General features: G+C 47.2%; 2 protein-coding genes across 3 annotated transcripts; one reads left to right on the top strand and one right to left on the bottom strand.

Moving 5' to 3' along the window:
- The first annotated feature begins 1519 nt into the window (after positions 1 to 1519).
- trim25 (tripartite motif containing 25) lies at positions 1520 to 14249 on the top strand. Of its 2 annotated transcripts, XM_084440882.1 has the most exons (13): positions 1520 to 1625; positions 2066 to 2711; positions 3083 to 3178; positions 3486 to 3719; positions 4124 to 4292; positions 4677 to 4703; positions 4910 to 4951; positions 5186 to 5236; positions 5353 to 5433; positions 5670 to 5699; positions 6093 to 6200; positions 7662 to 7721; positions 8766 to 14249. In XM_084440882.1, the coding sequence occupies exons 2-13, from the start codon at positions 2097 to 2099 to the stop codon at positions 9296 to 9298; spliced, it is 2046 nt and encodes a 681-aa protein (XP_084297008.1). In that variant the 5' UTR covers positions 1520 to 1625; positions 2066 to 2096; the 3' UTR covers positions 9299 to 14249. The 2 variants fall into 2 exon arrangements, with proteins under 2 accessions (XP_084297008.1, XP_084297009.1); XM_084440883.1 differs by lacking the exon at positions 4677 to 4703.
- Positions 14250 to 14271: 22 nt separating this feature from the next.
- On the bottom strand, positions 14272 to 20833 carry dgke (diacylglycerol kinase, epsilon). The gene is made up of 11 exons (XM_084440884.1): positions 20042 to 20833; positions 19330 to 19489; positions 19037 to 19162; positions 18104 to 18247; positions 17575 to 17732; positions 17390 to 17438; positions 17075 to 17188; positions 15872 to 15943; positions 15553 to 15680; positions 14780 to 14891; positions 14272 to 14519 (listed from the first exon to the last, which is right to left on the bottom strand). The coding sequence occupies exons 1-11, from the start codon at positions 20485 to 20487 to the stop codon at positions 14289 to 14291; spliced, it is 1740 nt and encodes a 579-aa protein (XP_084297010.1). The 5' UTR covers positions 20488 to 20833; the 3' UTR covers positions 14272 to 14288.
- Positions 20834 to 22347: the final 1514 nt, after the last annotated feature.

The following is a 22347-nucleotide window of genomic DNA, read 5'->3' as shown; positions in this document are numbered from 1 at the left end:
TTTTAGAACTAATGTGGTAGCACAGAACTCAGCCAAAGTGGAATAGAGACACATGGGGTGCGTTCAAATTCAGCGAACATAGCGAACGTTTGCGAACGTTAGCCAACTATTTTCCGTTAGCTTTGTGTTCACCACAAACGTTTGCTAACAGAAGCTAACAGTCTGGAGAGGTAGTTTGCCAGTAACGGAACGAGGATCACAATGGACCCAGGCTTGTAGCCTAACGGTATTTTGGAAAATTGTTGCGTTTATGCGAACTATTTGGAACGTTCATTAAAAGCCGTTCAAATGTGACCGTTTGGAGAAAACATGTTTGCGACGAACGTTCGCCACTGTTAGCTGAATTTGAACGCAGCCATGATCTTCACTGGTGGGGGCCGGTGGGTAGCCCGGAGAGGAGTACACAGTCCCTGACTGGCTATGACCAAAAGGGGCGGAGCCTTGCCACCACGCCACTATTCACGCCACAGAACCCACTTTTCAGCCCCTGAGTGGGCTAGAGACACACATTCTTCAGTGGTGGATGCATGGAAATTGCCCGGAGGTCACTCTACTGTCCCCGACTAGCTGTGACCCAAGGGGGCGGGGCCTAACCAGCACGCCACTATCCACGTCACGCGCCCCACAACTTAGCCCCTGAGTGGGCTAGAGACACATGGTCTTCACCAGTGGAGTCAGGTAGGTGGCCCAGAGAGGGGTACACTGTCCCCGACTGGCTCTGACCTGAGAGGGCGGAGTCTCACCACCACACCACTATCCACGCCACGGGCCCCACAACTCAGCCCCTGAGTGGGCTAGAGACACACGGTCTTCACCAGTGGAGTCAGGTAGGTGGCCCGGAGAGGGGTACACTGTCCCCGACTGGCGCTGACCTGAGGGGGCGGAGTCTCACCACCACGCCACTATCCACGCCACGGACCCCACAATTCAGCCCAGCATGGTCTTCGCCGGTGGGTGCATGGAGATTGCCCAGTCCGTAGTAGTAGTAGTTCTTTAACGCTGTTACATACAGCTGCAGCAGCTAGCCCACCTCACATTTTCTCCAGGAAATGTACTTTCTAGTTTTTTATGAGGTCTAAAGGTCTATGATGAGGACGGGATAGCTCTACATTCATAGCACTGTGATCAATAACCTAACATCGTATGGTTTGTCCTTTCTTTTAGCACTTTGTTGGGTGTATATATAAGAATACAATATGAGCATACAGTCGTTTCCATTGTTCTGATGTTTACATTTGTTCAATTTCTGGACATTCAATTTTATTTGAAAATGTAGGCCTACCTTTTTTTATTTTTTTATTTATTTATTTACAAATCGCACCCTGTGTGTGTGAGAGAGAGAGAGAGAGAGAGAGAGAGAGAGAGAGAGAGAGAGAGAGAGAGAGAGAGACACAGACAGAGACACAGACACAGAGAGACAGACAGAGAGGTTGCCAGGGTTCATCCCGGTAGACCTTTAAAATCCGCCCACTCCACGAGTTGCTCAGTTCAACCAGTGGACATGCGCACAACAGTGGCTGCCCGGAGTTAGGGAGGAACCTGTCCTGTGCATTATTGGCAGCACTGAGAGCATAGAAACGTCGACTGATACCAAGCACTAGACGACTTGTCAAAAGCCAGCTCAGGTAAGTGTAATTTGTTCACAATATGCGAACAACCAGAACAGCTAGCACTAACCCGTTTTGGCGATATTGAAAATAGCCTACAGTTTAACTAGGCTACTATTCCAATGTAGCCTATGTACTGTACCTTAATAACAGTTTCACTATAATAAAGCACATATAGGCCTATCAAAAATAGTCGGTTCATAAAGGTTTTCATTTTAACGTTAGGCCTACCCTTCAGTTTATCAACAGAACCATCACTGCAGCGGTTTTTGGTGTATTCTCATTTCAGCACAATATCGACTAGTCATATTGTTTTTTTGCACAGTCTTGACGTGTTCTGTGACATATTTTCTGTGACATATTTTGCGAGATATTTTAATCCGAGTCAAGTGGAGGTAGTTTTTTGTCAGGCGGACCTAAAGCTCACAATCGTAAATTAAGTTTCGTTTCTTCCTCAGCGTGACGCAGCACACTGCAGCTGATAGCACCATGGCAGAGGTCGCGGACGTTACCGCCATCATGAGTCTGGAAGAAGAACTGACGTGCAGCATCTGCCTCTGTCCATTCGAGTGCCCGGTGACCATTCCCTGTGGACACAACTTCTGTCAAGATTGTCTTCTCACCACTTGGAAGGACAGCTACAGCTGTCCGCAGTGCCGGACGCACTTCGCCACCAAACCGGAGTTGAAGAAGAACACGGTGCTGAGCACGGTGGTGGAAACGTTCATGAGGTCGTCGACGAAGAGCGACCCAGGCCCAGCCACGACCGCGGAGGTGACGGAAACGGTCGAGAAAGAGGAGCCCAAACCGCCGGTTATCGTGTGCGACACTTGTATGGAGGTCAAAGCCGTCAACACCTGCCTCACCTGCATGGCCTCCTTCTGCGAGGAGCACGTGAGGCCGCACCGGGAGAACCCGATATTCAGCTCGCATCAGCTCGGCGACCCGCTCGGCGACCTGCACGAGCGCATATGCCCCGACCACCGCATGCTGATGGACTTCTTCTGCGCGCAGCACGGCCGCTGCATCTGCGCCTACTGTCTGCAACAGGCGCACAAGGGCTGTCAGTTCTCCACCCCCGACGAGCAGCGGGCGCTGCAGGAGGTCTGCGAGAAGTTCTTTAACGTTGTCTCACATGGGTGTCAGACGAGGTGGTTGGTTTAATGAGGATGAGTGCGTTGTCTCTGCTTTAAAAACTTTTCTTTATGTACTGTATGGGTGCCCAGGTGTCCCCTGTTTAATCTCCCTGTTTTTAATAAGTTATATGATTTTATGAGTTGAATGAATGAACGAATGGATTTTATTAGGCCTACTTTAAGTGTCATGCCATCTATTGGTCCATCCCACATGGGATTACAAAACACCTTTGCAATTCATTAGTAATAGTACAACCTCTTAACATGAAAATAGCTAAGGGTATTGTTATGATAGCGATTGCTTTCACCAAAGCCTACCCTGTCTTCTCTATTTTATAGTCTGATATGAGGAACAAGTTGAGCCTGCTGGATGGGAAGATTCTGAAGAACCAATCTGTCGTTTGTCAGATGAAAGAGCTACAGAACAAGCTGAAGGTAAAAACTCAGACAAATCATCATCATCAACTTTATTTAGCAGACTCGGGTCCATAAATCACAAGCAACAATTAAAACACCAAATATAAGACATTAAGATAAAAAACAACAACAATTTAAATAAGGCACCTGTACCAGTATTCCCAGAATTGTGATGTAATTAACATATCATCAACATATCAATTGTTTTGAAGAAATAATATAGGAAAAAAAAAAAATGTGGAATATCGAATGATCCCAGTTCCCCACTCCTAAAACACAACAGTCTCTGCCGACTAAATTCATCGTCCATTTCCACATTCCGCAGGAGTCTGCGTCGAACAGGAAGCAGTTCCTGGAAAGTGAGTACCGACAGATGCGGGAGATTCTGGACCACGAGGAGCGCGAGGCTGCCAACGCCGTGGACCGCGAGCAGGAGAGCGGCCAGGCCAAGTTCCAGGGCCTCATGAATAAGTTCGAACAGAACATCGAGAAGCTAAGCGGAGCCAAGGACCGGATCAACGCCCTCCTGAGCCAGTCTCAGAGCCTGGCGTTTCTACAGGTGAAGGGGGGCGTTTTCTTTCGGTAGATCTTGTGGAATGAGTTTATTCTTACCCGTTGATCCATATCTGAGGCTTTTAGGTAACTCGTTCTGAAGTTTGAAGTTTATTTAAAAAGGGACAGTGCACATTGATAAACACTAGGAAAATGTGTCAGATTTAGCCATACAATTCTGATTTTTATCTATAGTCCCTTGGTAAGTTGATGAAAAGAAGATTAAAAACTCACTAGAATAGACACATAAAACTGAACAACCAGACTTAAGAGTGGTTTGGTGAAGACTTTTTAAAGAAACTATTCAGCAAGATGCCTCTATAACATTGTGTACCAATCTTGATGTGTCCCCAGCTAACTGGAATACTCCAGTCTTGTCTGACCTAACTGCTGTCTCTTCCTCTGATCCAGGCCTCAGTTGACCTACCCTCTCAGGCAAACTTTGACCCCTACACCCCGAAGATAAACCTGGACTCCAAGGCTGTGATCGCCTCCCAGGCCTATGCTGCTGCCCTGAGGGAGCATCTGCTCCACATAATGAGACAGCCCGTAGAGGCTAGGCTACAGATGCTCAAGCCAGGTGTGTGTGCGTGCGTGCGTGCAGGGCTGAAAATTTCACCTGCCACCGGCCAAATGCAGGTGAAATTTCCAATTGGCGACTAGATTTCAGAAGGCTATCTGAAAAAAAAAAAACTTGGCCGGTAGATTTTTTCATCTACAGTCCCCTTGGCAGGTGACTCTCCGTGAGCCAAAAAGTTATTTTTTTCCCCTGCGTGCGTGTGTGCGTGTATGTGCGTGCGTGTGTGCGTGCCCAAGGACAACACCACACAAAACAACCAACAGACCCCCACTGTGTGTGTGTGTGTGTGTGTGTCCACACATTCTCACTGTTGGATGGGTGGCTGAGTTTGTGTGGTAGAGCAATTGTATCTTGAATGTGTTGTGATGTCTAATTTTCTTGCAGAACTTTGCATGGGCATTTTAAACACTGGTGAGTTTAGACCAACCCAAGAATCCCCCAAAATTATTTCGGATCAAATGTCGATTTGAACATAACTTTACAAATTGTCTGGCAAATCGTCTGACGGCTGTGTCCAGAAGAACTACTTAACAGTGGAACAGTGGTTCCATCCAACTGCTGTATAACATTGTCCAGTTATTTTTGTCTTTTAATTTTGTTTTCTTCCTTTCTTTCAGATCCTTCAAGTATCCCCCCATACAAGCCACCTGCTGCAAAGAGTAAGCAGCAGCAGCCGACATTCCCCAACCCGCCCCCTTGGCGAGATGTGAAAAGCATGACGTTGGATTGTGAATTGATATTCAACCCAGTAATCCCAATACTATTTAGTCGATACGCAATCCAAAGTCATACTTACATACTTGGCTGGCACATAAAGTGGAGGTGGCCGTGACACAAGTGCTGAACAGTTGAAAGGAGAGGGATGTTATAATAAGCTAAAATCTTTCTTTCAGGTGAGACATTCACTGTTCCGCTCTGTGGATATCCTCCTTCTGAATGGTTTGGTGAGTATTATACAGAACAAAGTCTGACCCTCCCCCCCTTTCCGCAACTGTTACTGCACAGAACGAATATTTTTTTTAAATGCAGCGGTTGTAAGTTTTCACCGTCTTTGTTTCAGGAGTACCAGTGGGTCCTCCGATACATTTTAGGTCTCCCAGCCCGGGAGCAGCTCTCCGGGCTGGCCAGCAGAGAAAACCAAGTAAGCCATATCTCAGCTCCCGTTAATGTCACAGTCATATGACGCGCCACATAATGTCTGTCAGGAACTATTGTCATTTCAAGGATCTGAGGAGGTTTATTTGTCGTGTTTAAGATACAGGTACTGTGTATACAATGAAATGCTCACCTGAGACACATTTTCCCTTCACACTAGGAAAAAATAACTGGTGAATGTAAGTACTTGGTCAGTAACATTGATTCTGTTTCCGATTTCAGGATCTGACAAAAAAGCAGATCATAAGGACAGTAAGTCATCAATTTAAGATTGAACCAACCTCTGATTATTTCTATTATATTCTGAGATCTGTCATGCTTGTTGTAGGAATGTGGTGGGTATAAACCCATGATGTCCTTGTTCCTTCACTGGTCGAAATCCATACCTGTAAAACAGAGAACATTTACGGACCACATGACAGGTCAAATGACAGGTGGTCTGAGGAACAAACGAGATAAGTAATGCTATAATAAACAGTTGAAGAAGTAGCAGTTGAAGAAAACAAATACCTGTGAAAATGAAAAGATTTTGAAAACACAGTTTTGACCATGTAAACTCAGCCACTCAATCAAACTGTGATGTGGCATTGGATAACAGCATTGTGAGCATACACAAAAAAACAATTTATTTTGGTCTGTCTTTAGAACATAACAAGAAGCCACCACATGGGCCAAGAGAGTCTCCGGTTCCACCCACACCAAAGGAGCACCCCAAAGGTTCCTCTGCGGAACCTAGGAACAAGACAAATACAGGTAAAATCATATCCTTTGTCAATAAAGCTTTTCACACTGTACTTAACCCAGGGCTAAACACATTCTTAGAGCCTTCTTACCCCCAGGCTAAGGGAGCTGTTAGCCCCAGGCTAAGAAAGCTTTCACACCAGCACCATCCTGGCACATTCCAAAGTGGGCAAGCCCCAACTTTAGCTTAGGGCTTGCTGGCCCTGCTCCGGAGCAGGGTTAGCCCCGAGTTTGCGGGGTTATCCCCCGAAAATCCACTAAACACAGAGCTAAAAGGTGCCAGTGTGAAACAGGGCTAAAGTAGACAATGGACTTTGCATCACGTTTTTGTTGTCCAATCACACAACTTTGCCACATCATTATAGTAGGCGCTAGGCAAAGGAAATTGTTGTAACTACACTACTAAAGGCAACATAATAGCTAACTAAAACAATAATAATATGTCCATAAAAGATTTTAACAATATCGAATAGATCGCATGCGGAAACAGCAATGTTTCTGGTCAGAAAAGTCAGTTCAGAGCAAACTAATGTTGCTGCTTGCTCTTAATAGGAGTAGGCTAGTCACACGTCATTCGAATGTAAACATTAGTCGCATGTTCCAACAGACATTTAAACATAGAGATAGTAGAACAATTTGAATCATATTCCTGGGCTTAGGTTAACCCTGGGTTAACAATGTGTGAAAGGGGGCTAAATTAACCCAGGGTTAACTAAAGGATAGCCCTAGGCTAAGAATATGTAGTGTGAAAGCCCTAATCTAAATTCAGTCTTCTCAATTCTTCCGTTCCAAATATCATAACATGCTGTTCCCTACTCTTCATGTGACCTGCTTACTTTTTTCTGTTTTGAGTTGAGCCTTGCTTGTCATAAATGGAGTCGGCCTTGTGTGGTTATACTTTTTTAGAAGCACATGTGGATAGAGCAGGCGTTCCATTTAACAGGTGTACTGTTTAACATTGTCCAGTAGTTTATACTGGTGTATAACATTGTCCAGTAGTTTATACTGGTGTATAACATTGTCCAGTAGTTTATACTGGTGTATAACATTGTCCAGTAGTTTATACTGGGCTGCGTTAAAATTCAGCTAATAGAGGCAAACGTTCGTTGCAAATATGTTTTCTCCAAACGGTCACATTTGAACGGCTTTTAATGAACGTTCCAAATAGTTTGCATAAACGTAACAATATTCCAAAATACCGTTAGGCTACAAGCCTGGGTCCATTGTGATCCTCATTCCGTTACTGCCGAACTACCTCTCCAGACTGTTAGCTTCTGTTAGCAAACGTTTGCGGCGAACACAAAGCTAACGGAAAATAGTTCGCTAACGTTCGCTATGTTCGCTGAATTTGAACGCACCCCTGGTGTATAACATTGTCCAGTAGTTTATACTGGTGTATAACATTGTCCAGTAGTTTATACTGGTGTATAACATTGTCCAGTAGTTTACTTGTTTTTTTCCTCCTTGTTTCAGATCTACCAAAGATTCCTCCAAACATCACATCTGCTGCAAAAAGAAGTGATCTTCTGCAATGTAAGCAGCAGGAACCGACACCCCAAGCCCCCCGCCCAGGCATAAAAAGATAATAATGATTTGAATAGGCTAATTTACAAATAATTCTCTGAAACAAATAATAGCCTACATAACGTTTAGTGGGAACAAGTTAGTTCTACACTTCCAAAAATAATTTAGTCTGGGGGCGTGAAAATCTTGGGTGTGACATAAATTTCAGCATTAGAGGTTGTACGTGTAGAGGATCCGCGTGCCTCCAATTTTTTCAGCCAGTAATATCATTTAATATCTTTTTTGCTTCAGTGTTTTGTAAACTGTTTTGTTTAATACATTTTTTCAACATCAGAAGTTTATCACAAGCGGCTGTTGTATGTATTATGCAACGGGTAGATCCGACCTTGCAATCTGATTGGTTAAGAGCCATTGTTTAATCACAATATACCACGGGTAAAGCCTCTAGCTAGGTTTGTACTCATAATGTGGCTAAACTTTCTAGAGAGCAACTCTGCTACACTGTTGCCCAAAACACTTTCTGAATGTCGCATCAGCAAGTGATGATGCGCTGCTAGTAGTCTGTGGTCTCTGCCTGCATACTGCCAAAGTACTTTGTCTCTGGTTTTGCTTGCCATGCACCATAAATAAAGAAACTGCCAAATTTATTGGTGGACAAATATCTCAATATCAGAACCTCCTTACCCAGAGTAAACTAGCTAGCTCACTGGCTTACAATACTGTCGTTCACAGCAAGCAAGCTAGCTGAGTCTGTCACGACTGCACATACCGCGTGTAACGTGTCCTCCAGAAAGTAGTATAAACAGAACTACTACGCCTCCGCAATGCTCGCAGCTGTCCGTGTATTTGTCCGTTTGGGACTATAACCAAGGCTTTAGAAAACTGGGGCTTGTCAGTTGGGGGGGGGGCAGTGGGGTGGCCAGTAATAACATGCTGGCCATGGCATCCCCTGGTTAGTGGAAGGGCCTCGAGCTCCAACCTTGCGCGGTTATTATTATTATTGTTCTATTAATTGTCATTTAAATTAGTTTCTCTCTCGCTTCTCCCATCCAGATAGCGCTATCCTCACCCTGGACGCCAAGACGGCCCATAGGCGCATCTCCCTCAGCGAGAACTTCACCAAGGCCACCGTGTCGGACGAGACCACCCCCTACCCGGAGGGCCCGGCCCGGTTCTCCGTCTGCACCCAGGTGCTGGGCTCTAAAGGCTTCTCTAGGGGGCGCCACTACTGGGAGGTCAAGATGAGCGGCAACAATTTTGTCGGCATCGGCCTGGCCTACAACAGCATCGACCGCAAGGGCCCCGCCAGCAGGCTGGGGCGAAACGCCCAGTCGTGGTGCGTCGAGTGGTTCAACGTCAAGCTGTCGGCTTGGCACGCCAGCAGCGAGACGGTGCTGGTCAACCCCGGTCCGAGCCGCGTCGGCGTCCTGCTGGATTGCGATGAGGGGATGGCCACGTTCTACAGCGTGGCGGATAGGGCGTACCCCTTCCACACGTTCGTCTTCCCCTTTGCAGAGGCGGTTTACCCGGCCTTCTGGGTCTTCTCCAACGGCTCGGCCATCAGCCTTTGTAAGGTCCAGGCTTGAGCAGTTTCACCCTAAACACACTCAGACACATTCACATAATGCACACATACATCATTTTAATTGGCAATATCGTCTTATGATTTTGTTGATATAGAAATATAATATCTTAGAAAATAAATACTGACGAGATTCTTTCAATAGCTCAAGATTCATTAATATTATCTGTTTTTTTTGTTTGTGGTAGGTGGTAACTATTACGCTCTTTGTCAATATTTGTATGAACTTTCGTCTTAGCTCACTACAGTGAAAACAGCAGCTCATGGAATGTACATTAATCAGTTACCAAAGGAAAAAACTCATGGAATACATATGAAACTGACAGACTGAAACTGTAATGTAAATGTAAATTGTTTTGATTGAAGAGAAAACATGTCTCATTTTCTTTCATTTTGCTGTTGCTTTATAGAAACACACAAGAATTGAGTTACTTCATTTCTTAATAGTGTCTTTGTGAATGTGGATTGGACAATAGCCATTCTCATATGGTTGGTTTTCATTATAACAGTAGCATCAGCTAAGAAAAGGCCCAGTCTTTGCTATTCGCCTTATTCACCTCAGGTCCCCCAATTACTTCAGACTGACCAATATGGCTGCCAGGTTAATAAGGCGAATTGTGGTTAAAGAGAAACATTCTCTGGTCTCTTGTTCAGCAGGTTGTTTTTACAGCCTATGTCAGGAGCTTAGCATCAGAGAGATGTCACTCACAGCAACCTAGTACCGCCCAAGATCCTCTGGTTAATCTGAGTTTATGATCTTGTGTGAGTACAGTAGTGGCATACAGTACACAGCAATGGCACACGGTCCAGTCTATACAAAACATGCACGCGTATATAGTCGATACGAACGTGTGCTAATGTGTATACCGGCTACTGACCCTTCCCATCTGGGTTTACAACAAACAAACATAACAACAAGCATGGCATATGCCATGATGTACACCCACATTCTGTTTGGGAAGTGGAGGGTCTTTTTGCGGCACGGCGCAGACAGCAGTGCTTAAAATCTAGCATTAAGCGACAAGCTAATAACCGTCGATACCAATGTCTGTGAACCCCGGATGCATTGTCAAAATAGAGAGAAATGCGTATTCATGTTTTTTTTTCTTGATTGGCAACATTCACTGCAGTGTTCCACATGGTACCTGTTGAGTGAAGCGGGGTTCATTTAGCCAGATGACCTTTTAGAAGAGAGGCCAGGGGTCGAATGGTCCCTGTTGACTGGGGGGTCAGTCAGCCCCCTAGCTCTGTGGGCGAGAACCCCGGCGTAGAACCCACAGTAACTGCCCCACCTGACACCAGGCCTTTGTCCCAGCACTCCTAAGTTGCTGGTACCGTAGAGATGAATACAGGGTTTGTATTTGGCTCTTTACGTCTGGAACATCTGTCCTCCCTGGTGTAGCAGTGCTGTTGAAGGTGAAGGTGGATACACAGATACCTGTGTATCCTGTTCACTGTATGTTTATCCAGAACCTAGTTGTGTGGACAGTGGACACATCAATCCTTACTGGGTATTTTAATATGGATAACCATCGGTGCCATGAAGGCGGGCAGGCATAGCTCCGAATTGTACACACACACACGTTCCTGAGCTCCTGCCTCAAGTCAACTACTGAGCGTGACAAATATTTAAAGAGCTCACATTGACGACCTGTCTGTTCTGTCTTTGAAATGATCAGTTTGACATGTTTGTTAGTCTTTTATGATCAATTTGACATGTTCTGTATTTTTTTCAAAGTACTGGAATGAGTGTTAATTACTACAAGGGGGGGAAATTAATGGTGTAATGTTATTCAACGTTATGTAAATGTTATTTTAATGCACTGTGCTTTGCTTGTAGTCTTAAGTATGGAAAAGAAAAAAGAAATGTACAATATATGTGAAAATATTTATGGGCATGTTTTTGCAAATTCGAATCAACATCACTTACATTCCGTTCAACCTCACTTACATTCCGCTCAAACAGTATCTGTGGTAGACAAAGTAAACCTGTTGCTCTTCTTCATAATCCTCTCTCAATACGTTGATTTTTAAATGATTAACATTAAAGGTTCAACCCCTTCCCTCCAATTCTTATTCTTGATCTTTTTTTTCTTTCCGTCCATCCCAATTTGGCCAAACCAAAGGGATGACTCTGCACACACACGTCAATCCATTTCTCTATAAAGTGCTGGACTGTGGTACACTGGCCTTACAATGGCCACCGTTTCTGATTAAGGGACAGGGAAATGTTACGTACAGTGGTTTGACTGCAAAACGACTGTGCAATGTTAATATTGTTCCCATGGAACAGTTCCTCCCATTCTGACCCACCCCTATCGTGTTGTACAAACATGCTGACGTACATGTGTAAGCCAATGTACAACCGTCCTTTTTGACAACAATCCAACACGAAGAACATTCTATATTACAGCATATGTTGTCTTCCCAGATATGGAATAAAAACATTAATCTCTATGACTTCACCACAAACTGTTTGAGATTATCTCAGTTCAGATTTGAACCTTGACCCAAATCTTTTTCTTTTTTTTTTTCCTTATGACATTCAGGGTTGTAAACATGGAGACGCAGGTACATATAAAACCATTTCCCTAAAACAATTCATTTCTTTAACAACTTAGAAATACAATACATGGGAGGGAATAAAACACGACTTGGAGCTACACAATGGTACAAGCCTTGGCACTATACATAGATAACGGGACGTTGACAATCATTTCTTGTCGCATCATTAATGCCATGTCAGTCAAGAGCACTGTATGCTATTATAGTATGGCTGTAACCGGCTACCCCTTAAGCATAATTTATACTTCGTGAGCCACAAATTTTGGCTGATTGATGTCATTTGGAACGTCTCGCAGGCTGTGAGCCGCTTGGCTCGTACCACCTCAAATTTCTAGCGGCTCACACCGCGTCATTATATGTCACACATATTTGATTGGTTGACTGGCCTGGAGAGACGAAGCATTCTGTGTTGCTAGGAGATGAGAAACATTTTCCTGTTTGGTAACAACATAACATGATTGTGTTACTTTGTAGTCTTAGGACATGGACACAGCAGGGCAGGCTCATTGAGTATAAATGCACAGAGCTATGAGCCGTGAGCCATGAGCCAAAATGTGGCTCACGAAGTATAGATTAGGCTTTAGGTGACGTCTCACCTCAGTCCAGACATCTCTGACAAACACATGACATGATGTGACTAACATGGTAGTTTAGAATTTCTGGGAAAAAAACAAACACCTGTCATAAGTTATTGAAACGTTTGATGCTAGACATTCAGACAAATGCGTTAATATCAATACTGTCATAAAAACATAATCACACAAATACAATAATCAACCAACATAATAAACAACATCCAACTGAAAAAAACAAAACATTTCTAGGACTGCTTAGATGGCTGAGAGCGAGTTCCTTGTTTACCCATCAGTCTCCAAATAACTATGACACCACCTTGTGGACATTTTAAGTGTTGCAAGAAGCAGGAAAGAGAGAAATAGGTGTGGAAATGATATGCTGTCCATATAACAAGACTCCAAACACAACTTCACGCATGCATGCACTACTACTTAGTTTTGAAGGACGGTACATGTTAACTATTGGCTATTTCAAATTGTGTCAAAGATAAGTGCCCAAAACGGAGTGTTGCACAATGTAAATGGGTACAAGAGAAATAATTCAAATGAAGTAGGGTTATGGTGCCAAAGTGGACTGCTTAGTTAGCAAAACAAAAGTGAGTCAAAATTCTGTTAAACCAGTGAGTACAACCCAAGCCATCCCTGAGAACAGCCGATGAGTCATTTTAAGAAAATATTAGTTAAGACCATTTCTGAGTGGCCAGTGTCAATACAACACGCCAAAACTATTCAGCGACAGTGCATGAACTATGTAGCAAACTCAAACACTACTGATATATTTGTCCAGTGAATGACATATATTTATGAATATATATTGGAAGAGGACACATATACGAGTTGGGAGAGACAGGACCAACGGGCCCACTCCTGAGCCACATGGGGATTGGCTGTGGAGGGAAACACCCTGGCTGCCTGCCCAACGAGGGGTCAGTGCAAACATAGAGCAGTCTCCCACTGGACACACTCTCCTTCAGTCCAACCTGGGAGGGAGGGGCGGGGCAGGGGAGTAGGGTGGGGTTGCCTGAGCTCAGGTTTGGAACACGGGAGAGTGTGGGGATAACTCTCGAGACCCCTGCTGATCTCACGAGCTAACATTCAGTTTCTCTCTGCAGCTCGGTCTGGCATTCCGTCTACCTCAAATGATTTCTCTCCGATTACGTTGTGACCGGGCCAATCAGGGACTGTGTTCTGACTGCTGTTCTGCTGCCCCAGTAGAACGCAGCCCCTGATTGGTTCCTGTAGTTGATGCGTGAAAATGAAATACAAGCCGCTGGCAAAAAAGGCTCCTGAAGGAACGATCGGTAACATAAACGTTAGGAGAATAAACACAGTTCAGTATTGTAGAAATAGGCTCAATAACAACAACTAAACAAGAACAAGAGTATGCACAGATTTTCTCTGAGGAAAAGACGTTTTTGCCATTCTTCTGACTGGATTTGGCAAAGGTTTTGGTACGCTAATTGGCTGAAGGAGTCAGTCTGTCAGGGCAGGTACTCCCACCTAAAATAATTGTTGGAGAGAGGAGGAAGGCCAGACTAATCTGCGGAGAGAAACAGAATGTGAGCTCGCTAGATCAAGATGGTCCCACGAGGCTATAGGGTGGGAGGGGGGGGGCAATTCCAAACCAACCCCTAGGTCCTACCACTAGCCACTTGGTAATTTATTCACCAGGACATGAGAGGATTATTAGTGATATGAGATTGTCCTAACATTGGCTGGGGTGGACATTCAGCCACATCGTGTTAACCAATCAAATCCTGACTCACGTGGGGAAGGGTAGGTGAGGTCAGCGTGGAAGTGGGACACAGCCAGTAACACTGAGGAGGAGGAAGGAGGAAGGAGGAAGGGGGAGCTTCAAGCGAGAGCAGTGGCGGGCCCCGGGGGGCCGGGCGGCGCGTCGCGGCCGCGGGAGACGGGGCTCTCGGCCTCGGAGGTGCTGGACTCGTCGTCGTCGTCGTCCGTCTGCTCGGCGCTGTGGTACAGCATGAGCGCCTGGGTCTTGTGGGTGATGGTGATGGTGCAGGGGCCCTGCGCCCACGGCTCGCCGTCCACCTGCATGGGCATCCTGGAGCTCTTCAGAACCAGCTGGGGAGGAGGGAGAAGGGGAAGAGAGAGGGGGGGGGGAGATAGAGGAGGAGAGAGGGGGGAGAGAGAGAGATAGAGGGGGAGAGAGAGAGAGATAGAGGGGGAGAGGGAGAGAGAAAGAGGGGAGAGGCAGAGGGAGAAAGAAAGGCACGTGTACAAATGATGTTCAATTGTGTTTTTCTGACTCTGCAACATCTGTCCTCCCAAAAACTGAATGAATAAAGAACAGACGTGTGTGTGTGCGTGTGTGGTAATCTCACCCTGACTGTGTGGGCCTGTCCCAGTCGCACAGGATTAGCCAGCTTGACCTGGATCTGAGCACAGTGGAAGGAGCCATACACACCCACCACCTCCAGCAGCCCGTCATCCAGCCTGACAGAGAGAGAGGAGGGAGAGAAGAGAGAGAGAGAAGGGAGAGAGTGGTAGGAGGGAAAGACAGGGAGGTGGGAGAGTGAGTGAGAGAGAGAGGCACGGAGCACATATTCATGTCAAACAAGTTAACATACATTATAAGAGAGACTGACTTTTGGTCACAGAAAAAGCTCTACAGAGGTCAAATGTATCAAAACATTGGTTAACTGTACATGGCACATGGTGTCGGGTCCTGGTGTTAGTGTGTGTGTGTGTGTGGGGGGGGGGGGTTAGGGTTAGGGTTGGGGGTGGGGTTAACTGTACGAACCCAGGAGTGGAGCTACTCTGACGGCGCTTAGGGGGCGTGCTCCGCATAGGAATTGCTCAATGCTCGCTGCCCGAGCACCTCCCCGCATGCGTGGTATGTGGACCACCGGCACACGTTTAAGCAATGGGTCTTTTTCACGTTTAAATACATGTGTCTTCTACGTTTAAGCAACGTGATGCCGAGCCGTGCTTCTACTCGCCTATTACACCTTAAACCATACCTGGTTGGGTTAACAGGTCCTGATCTCACCATGTGGGGGCGTATCGCATAGGGTTAGGGTTAATTGGTGGTGGGTCCTGGTCTTACTGCGTGTGTGTGGGGGGTAGTGTTAGGGTTAACAGGTCCTGGTCTTACCGTGTGGGGGGGTAGGGCTCATCCCCCATGCCCTCCCACAGCCTGCAGCCCCCGCCCCAGTAGCCGATGTTACACACGATGATGCCCTCCAGACTGGGCAGCGCCACCCTCTCTCCGTCCAGCTCCAGCTGTGGGCAGACACAAACACACACACACACAATGTACAACAATGTTATGCAATGTACAACAAATTCTTATGTTTGCTCCAAGTATATATTTTCAAAAACAACAGAACATTCTATTGAATTATTTCAGAGACAGATCCAAACACAGTAGATATTTGGAGTTGTCCCGTCCTGAATATAGCACAATACTGTACCTCAATCCTCTTATCCAAGTCTTTGCATTCTTGTACTAAGCAATCTTTGGTGCCATAGAGGAAATATACAGCCTACAAGAGAAGAACACTGGTCAAACAGAACACTGGTCAAAAAAAACACTGGTCAAAAAAGAACACTGGTCCAAAAAAGAACACTGGTCCAAAAAAGAACACTGGTCGAACACTTGTTAACATGAGCACTGGTCAAAAAAGAACACAGTAGGCCCGTGTCCACATAGCGCTTTTTCCTGAACGCCTGCGCCCTTTTTCAATTGTGTTCAATGAGGAGAGCGCGCTGGCGGCCGCCTGGAGAAAGGCGCTGCAGAAGTTGAAAACTTCTTCTCAGAAAGGCGTTGGTAACGTCACCGCCGCTCTTTTCAGCTAAGTGCGACGGCAAGCCAGTTGTTCGTGATAAATAAATAATAGGCTAGATAACAATATTCTATAGGATAATAAGTAATATAGAAATATAGTAATAGTAATAAAAGATGGCTAATAAAAGGCAAAGAAATACTCGTATACAACGCCGGTTGATGATGCTGATATAGTCATAGAAACAAAATAACCAGTCCAAGCGCAGCAGGAAAGAGGCGCTGCAGGGCACTGGGACGTAGCTCTCCCCAGCGGTTTCCTGACAGAAAAAGGCGCTATGTGGACACAGGGCCTAAGGGTGCTTTTCACTGTCCATGGAGGAGCGCGGTCTGAGCCTTTCAGCGCGCTGCTCTGTCAAAGCGAGACGTCTTGCGTTTTATCAGCGCCCAAAAGTTACAAATATTTTCCACGGAGCGTAGTGGAAGCGCCCTATGATTGTTGTGTTCTGTCACTTGGCAGCGAATAGCGTCAGCCAGGGACAGTGCAGTGAGCCTTGCGTATTTAGCAGCTTGCAAGATCTGCCGTGTGAATGTAGCCCAAGCTGAGGAACGCTATATGAAAGGACAAAGAGAACGTGATTCAGTATAAACAGTACGTTACATTGGAAGGATTCCTCAACCTTTGGTTAATGTCCCCCTAGTAGTAGTCAAACAAATCTGATTCCACGTTCACTTTATCCGAAGCCACGACCTGACTTTGATCATGACGAAACTGGATAATACTACACTGTTGAATGCCGAACAACAATGGCTCCTTTCATATCCAAATTCAACAGCACTGAAACTTTGCATGTACAAGAAAACAGTCAAATGTCCTCGGCGCGCCTCTGACCTTGTTGATGATGCGGCTGGAGAAGAACGAGGGGGTTTTCTCGCGGTGGGTATGGAAATTCAGCGCCATCAGCGCGTCGGGCCCCACCGAGAAATAGTTATTCATGTTCAGAACCTGGAGAGTCAACACCGAGGTGAACATCCCATAACATTCTTTTTTTTCGTGGGCTGTGATTTTGATTCTCATGACACTTGTGAAGAGTATATCGATAACAGTGTCGTGTCTCATGAATGAAAACGTACCATATCGAAGCACGAGGCCGTAGGAACGTCAACTACACAAACTAACTATCTGGACATGAAATACCCATCTCACCTTTGGCTTGCGGAAGTAAAGGCCCTTTGAAGCCACCTGCACTTTCCACCTGTAAAAAGACAATAGCTTTACAACCGCAGAACAATAGTGAACGAGCGCGCCAGACGGATCCAGACTCATTCGACCTTCAATGAGCAGCAGTAGAGCCTGTGAACTTTGACACTGTGCCACCCCCCCAAACCCACCTGTCCATCTTGACCACCTCGGCGTCCAGGACGTTCCTCAGAACCTGCTCCACAGGGATCTCCCCGGCGTAGCCCGCCCCCCAGCCCAGGGAGTTGGACAGGTCATTTCCTGTCCCGAGTGGCAGGATGGTCACTCTGGGGATGAACTGGTCCTGGCCCTGCGTGATAGCACAACACACACAAACACACACACACACACTTAATCCACACAACCCACCAGCAAAACCCAACTGACTCCCCTATTGCTATTCTTCTGGCTGGCCGTGTGTGCTATAAAGGAAAACGTCTGAAATAACTCTCCTGTCACGCAGACTAAGTAAGTAAGAAAGTAAGTAAGTACATTTTTATTTACATAGCACTTCTCACAGAGAGGACTCACAAAGTGCTTAACACGGGTTAAAATGCATACAAGGAAACGACAAAATTAAACGCAGGAACACAGCGGTCATAAACGCACGGTCAAATTGATTCGACAGACGCCTGTCTGAACGGGAGCGTCTTTGGCGGTGGTGGGCCGGCCGGGTCTCACCTTGAGCTTCATGGTGTCGACGGCGTCCAGCACCCAGCCCACGGTGCCGTCCCCCCCACACACCAGCACCCGCACGCTGCCCGGGGGGAGCAGGGTGCACAGCTGCAGGGCCTTGGAGGGGGCCAGCTGGGACAGGTCGAACACCTGGAGGGTGGGAGGGGAGGTGGGGAGGGAAGGGAAGAGGAGGGATGGGAGGAGGGGAGGAGAGATGGGAGAGATGGGAGGAGGAGGAGGAGAGATGGGAGGGGAGAGATGGGAGGAGGAGGGAGGGGAAGGAGGAGGGAGGGGAGAGATGAGAGGAGGAGGAGAGATGGGAGGGGAGAGATGGGAGGAGGAGGGAGGGGAGAGATGGGAGGAGGAGGAGGAGAGATGGGAGGGGAGAGATGGGAGGAGGAGGGAGGGGAGAGATGGGAGGAGGAGAGATGGGAGGGGAGAGATGGGAGGGCAGGAAAGGATCAGCTAGAGTGAAAGGAGGCTACTGGAGAAGTGCCAAGTCATTGGAGGATAAAGTGCAGGCACAACGCCTCACAGCCAATACCGTTTCAAAGAAGATCAAGAGAGACAGAGTAACAGAGAATGAGAGACAGAGTAAGAGACAGAGAGTAACAGACACACACAGTGAGACAGACATAGAGAGAGAGAGAGAGTAACAGGGACAGAGTAACAGAGAGAGAGACAGAGTAACAGAGAAAGAGAGACAGAGTAACAGAGAAAGAAAGTAAGAGAGAAACAGAGGGAGAGAGAGAGAGAGAGAGAGAGACAGTGAGACAGAGAGAGTAACAGGGAGAGAGAGACGGAGTAACAGGGAGAGAGAGAGAGAGAGTAACAGAGAGAGAGAGAGAGACAGTGAGAGAGAGAGAGTAACAGGGAGAGAGAGAGAGAGTAACAGGGAGAGAGAGAGAGAGTAACAGGGAGAGAGAGAGAGCAGCAGACCTGGACAGGGTTGAGGATGGTACGGAACTCCCCCAGCAGAACGGAGCCCATGTTGTTCCCGCTGCGAGTGTTGGCCAGGACCAGAACCGGGTTCCAGGCGCTCCCCGGGCCACAGCCAGCCGCCAGCTACACACACACACAGAAATGTAATCACCAAAACTCATAATATCAACCGTGGGAATTGATTAACCGTGCTTGGATCTCTGGGAGTTTCTCAGTTTCTCTCAGGTCATATTCAGGGTAGGGTATGTTGTTCCGCCTCCAGGGAACTGTGACCCTGAGCGACCCCTGACCTTGCTGTACTCGTCGGGGTGCCGGCGCCGGAGTTTGTTGACGTGGTAGAGATAGTGAGGCGGGATGATGAGGTTCCGGAACTCGCCCAGGTCACAGAGGTCGCTGTCCGTCAGGCCCGGCCTGCAGTCATCGTGCACCGTGGTCTGACACCACACGCACCTGCGGAGCGCGGGGGAAGGGCAGGAACACACACACGTAACAGAGCAGCTGGTGAAACTAACTCCTCAAAAGAGCGCTGACAGTCCCTCCAAGGAGATAGTCCCTATTGGCGCAACTGTTAGCGTGTCCGCTTCACAAGCATGCGGACGTTCGCGGGTTCGAATCCCGCCCTGGGCAAGCCTTCAACGGGGGTTATACACACACACACACACACATTTAAGCAGGCTGATACCAGGTATATCTTAGGGCAAGTGGGGCACATGCACCACATTCGGCTAACTAGGTACCGTACGAAGAAAAGTAAATAACTCAATCAATTTGCCGTCACTCCACCTTCCATTCACCATCTGCTCTGTGACAAACTGTGACTATCTGTTGTGCTAGAAACATTGGCATTGCTGTGAGCAAGCCATTCGGCTAAATTAATGTGAAGAGATTAACATGAAAGGTTGTTGTATCCCGCTGGTCTGGCCCTTGATCTATTCTAGACTAAGTGGCGGCCATAAATCCACATGACAGGAAAGACTGAAGGGTGCAGAGAGGTATTATTACCTGAAGTCGCACAGCTTCGGCTGGGTCCCGCACTGCTGCTTGCACACGGCGCAGTAACTGGCGAGGGGCACGTTCCCTCGCACCCAGCGGTGCTCCAGCGCGCCGTCCGGCCGGGACGGAGCCATGATCTCTTTGCACGCCTGGCTCCGGTCAGCGCGGCGCAGGCACTGGTCGTCGACGCACAGCCCGCAGCAGTCGCAGAAGGCCCCGCGCAGGATGTGCTGGGAGCACACGCAGCAGTACGTGGGCTTGCTGAACAGGTCCGTGTAGTGCCAGCCGTGCTTGCTCTTGCGGAAAAAGTCCTTCATGTGGATCGTGCGTTTCGAGCGCTGGGCGCTGCACCACAGGGTGATCAGAACGGGCACCACGACGGCCAGGGAGGTCCACAACAGGAGGGTCCACTCTTCCCGAGACCCCCGGTCGCCGGTACACCCGTCCCCCTCCATCGGCGTAAAAAACGCGGGGCGGGTGTTGAGGCGCAATTAACGTTTAAACGTTAAAATCGGCGAATGTACGCAGAAATAAAGCTACGTAAACCAGCGACTCTTGTGCGTGGGACGGAAATCCCCATGCGACATGATTCTACACAAAAAAGGTGGCGTGCTCGCGATCAGTAACGTTACTCAGCTATTCTCCCGAAGGATTATGGCGAATAACAGTAACATGATGTTGCGAAATGATCGACGAATTCCTGCAGGTATCAGAGAGGATATCTAGGAGGTGGTTAGCCTGTCTGCTAGCCAGTTAGCCTGCTTGATAAGCGCCTGATGTTGCTGCTGCCGCAGCTCACCTCTCCAGAAGACTGACCGCATTAATCCACCGAATGCCCCCGAGAAACGCATGCGCTACTGGCGGCTGACAACATCTGCATACCGTAAATGTTGGTTTGTTTACACCAGCGTGAAATGAACAAAAACAAAAGCGCTAATATTTGGAAGTGGCCTCCCAGCACCGAAATAACGTGTAGTCTGATTTAATTGGCCCGATACGCGGAAACGGAAACAGTGACGTAGATAGACACTTCTGACGCTCTTGGTGATTCAACAAAAAACATCTGGAGGAGCAGAGAGACAAGACAACATGAAACGTAGGCTACATCACACATGAGATCACGTGAAAGGATACCGCGAATGTATCTTTGAGTAATAATGACATGGGTAATGGCCAGCATTATTTAGGCTATTTTGCGGTGTGTGTGTGTGTGTGTGAGGGGGGGGCATAGCCTACTTGGCAAGACATTTGGAATCTATAGACTACATCCAGATGACTGCGGCAGTTGCCAAAACATCTTTGAGTAGCCTAAAGCACATCGGGGGAACCAAGAACAGAACGATTAAAAACAGACTATGAACCAGGCCAGGTCCAGCCTGGCTTATGTGTGTTGGCTGGCTTGTTTCTGTGCGGAACTGGTAGGACGGTAATGTTTGATAAATAAAGATGGGTCTTGTCACCTGGACACATCAGTTCCAATGCTTCCAATGCTAATCCAGCACAATAAGAGCGGGATAGCCAGTAAGCTCATGGGCTCACAACAACTAGCAGCAGCTTCCATAACATTAATGGTAGCGGTCAGTGGCTAAAGCAGTTACACTGATGATAACATAAAGTCATCCCCACCAGGAACCCCGGTCTCCTGGGTGGGAGCCCAATGCTCTCACCACTACTCTACTTGTGCAGTGGAGATCAGCGGGTGGGTTTTGGTGTCCTTCTTCCAGTCCCTAGTGTGGGTTGGGGTTAGAATATGGGTTAGGGTTGGGACAGGATCTGATCTATAAGGCAAGGGGTAAAGGTTGGAGTGAAAGGATGAACATGTGGAGGTTTGGGGTATAGTCCCATAAAGTCAGCCCCCCCGGGTCTTCAACCCCAGTCTGCAGGGTGGGAGTCCAATGCTCTCACCAGTACTCTACTTGTGCAGTGGAGATCGGTGGGTTGATTTTGGTGTCCTTCTTGATTTTGGTGTGCTGGGACTACTGCCTCTTGTGGTGCCAACAGAGAAATGCAGGCCAACATTGTCCGCAGTAAAGGAGGGAGGGAGGGAGGGAGTGATAACCGGATGAACGCTATACTAGATGTGCTGGCTTACAGCCACGCACAAAAAAGCATCAATACATTAAGCTCATTTCTCCATCAACACCTAAAGCTGTGCCAGTCAACAGTCAGTCTAATCACTGAAAATAAACCACATGTAGGCGTAGAGCGACTGGTGCATCACATCCTATACAAAAATGAATTACTATAGGATTTGAAGTGTCCTACTCCTATTGTAATGAGGACTGTCTGTCTATAATGCAGTAGCGTACCGTGGG

The sequence above is a fragment of the Borostomias antarcticus genome (assembly GCF_949987555.1).
Source record: "Borostomias antarcticus genome assembly, chromosome: 7".
In the NCBI taxonomy this organism is placed as follows: Eukaryota; Metazoa; Chordata; class Actinopteri; order Stomiiformes; family Stomiidae; genus Borostomias; species Borostomias antarcticus.
This window is presented reverse-complemented; position numbering and strand designations above follow the sequence as displayed.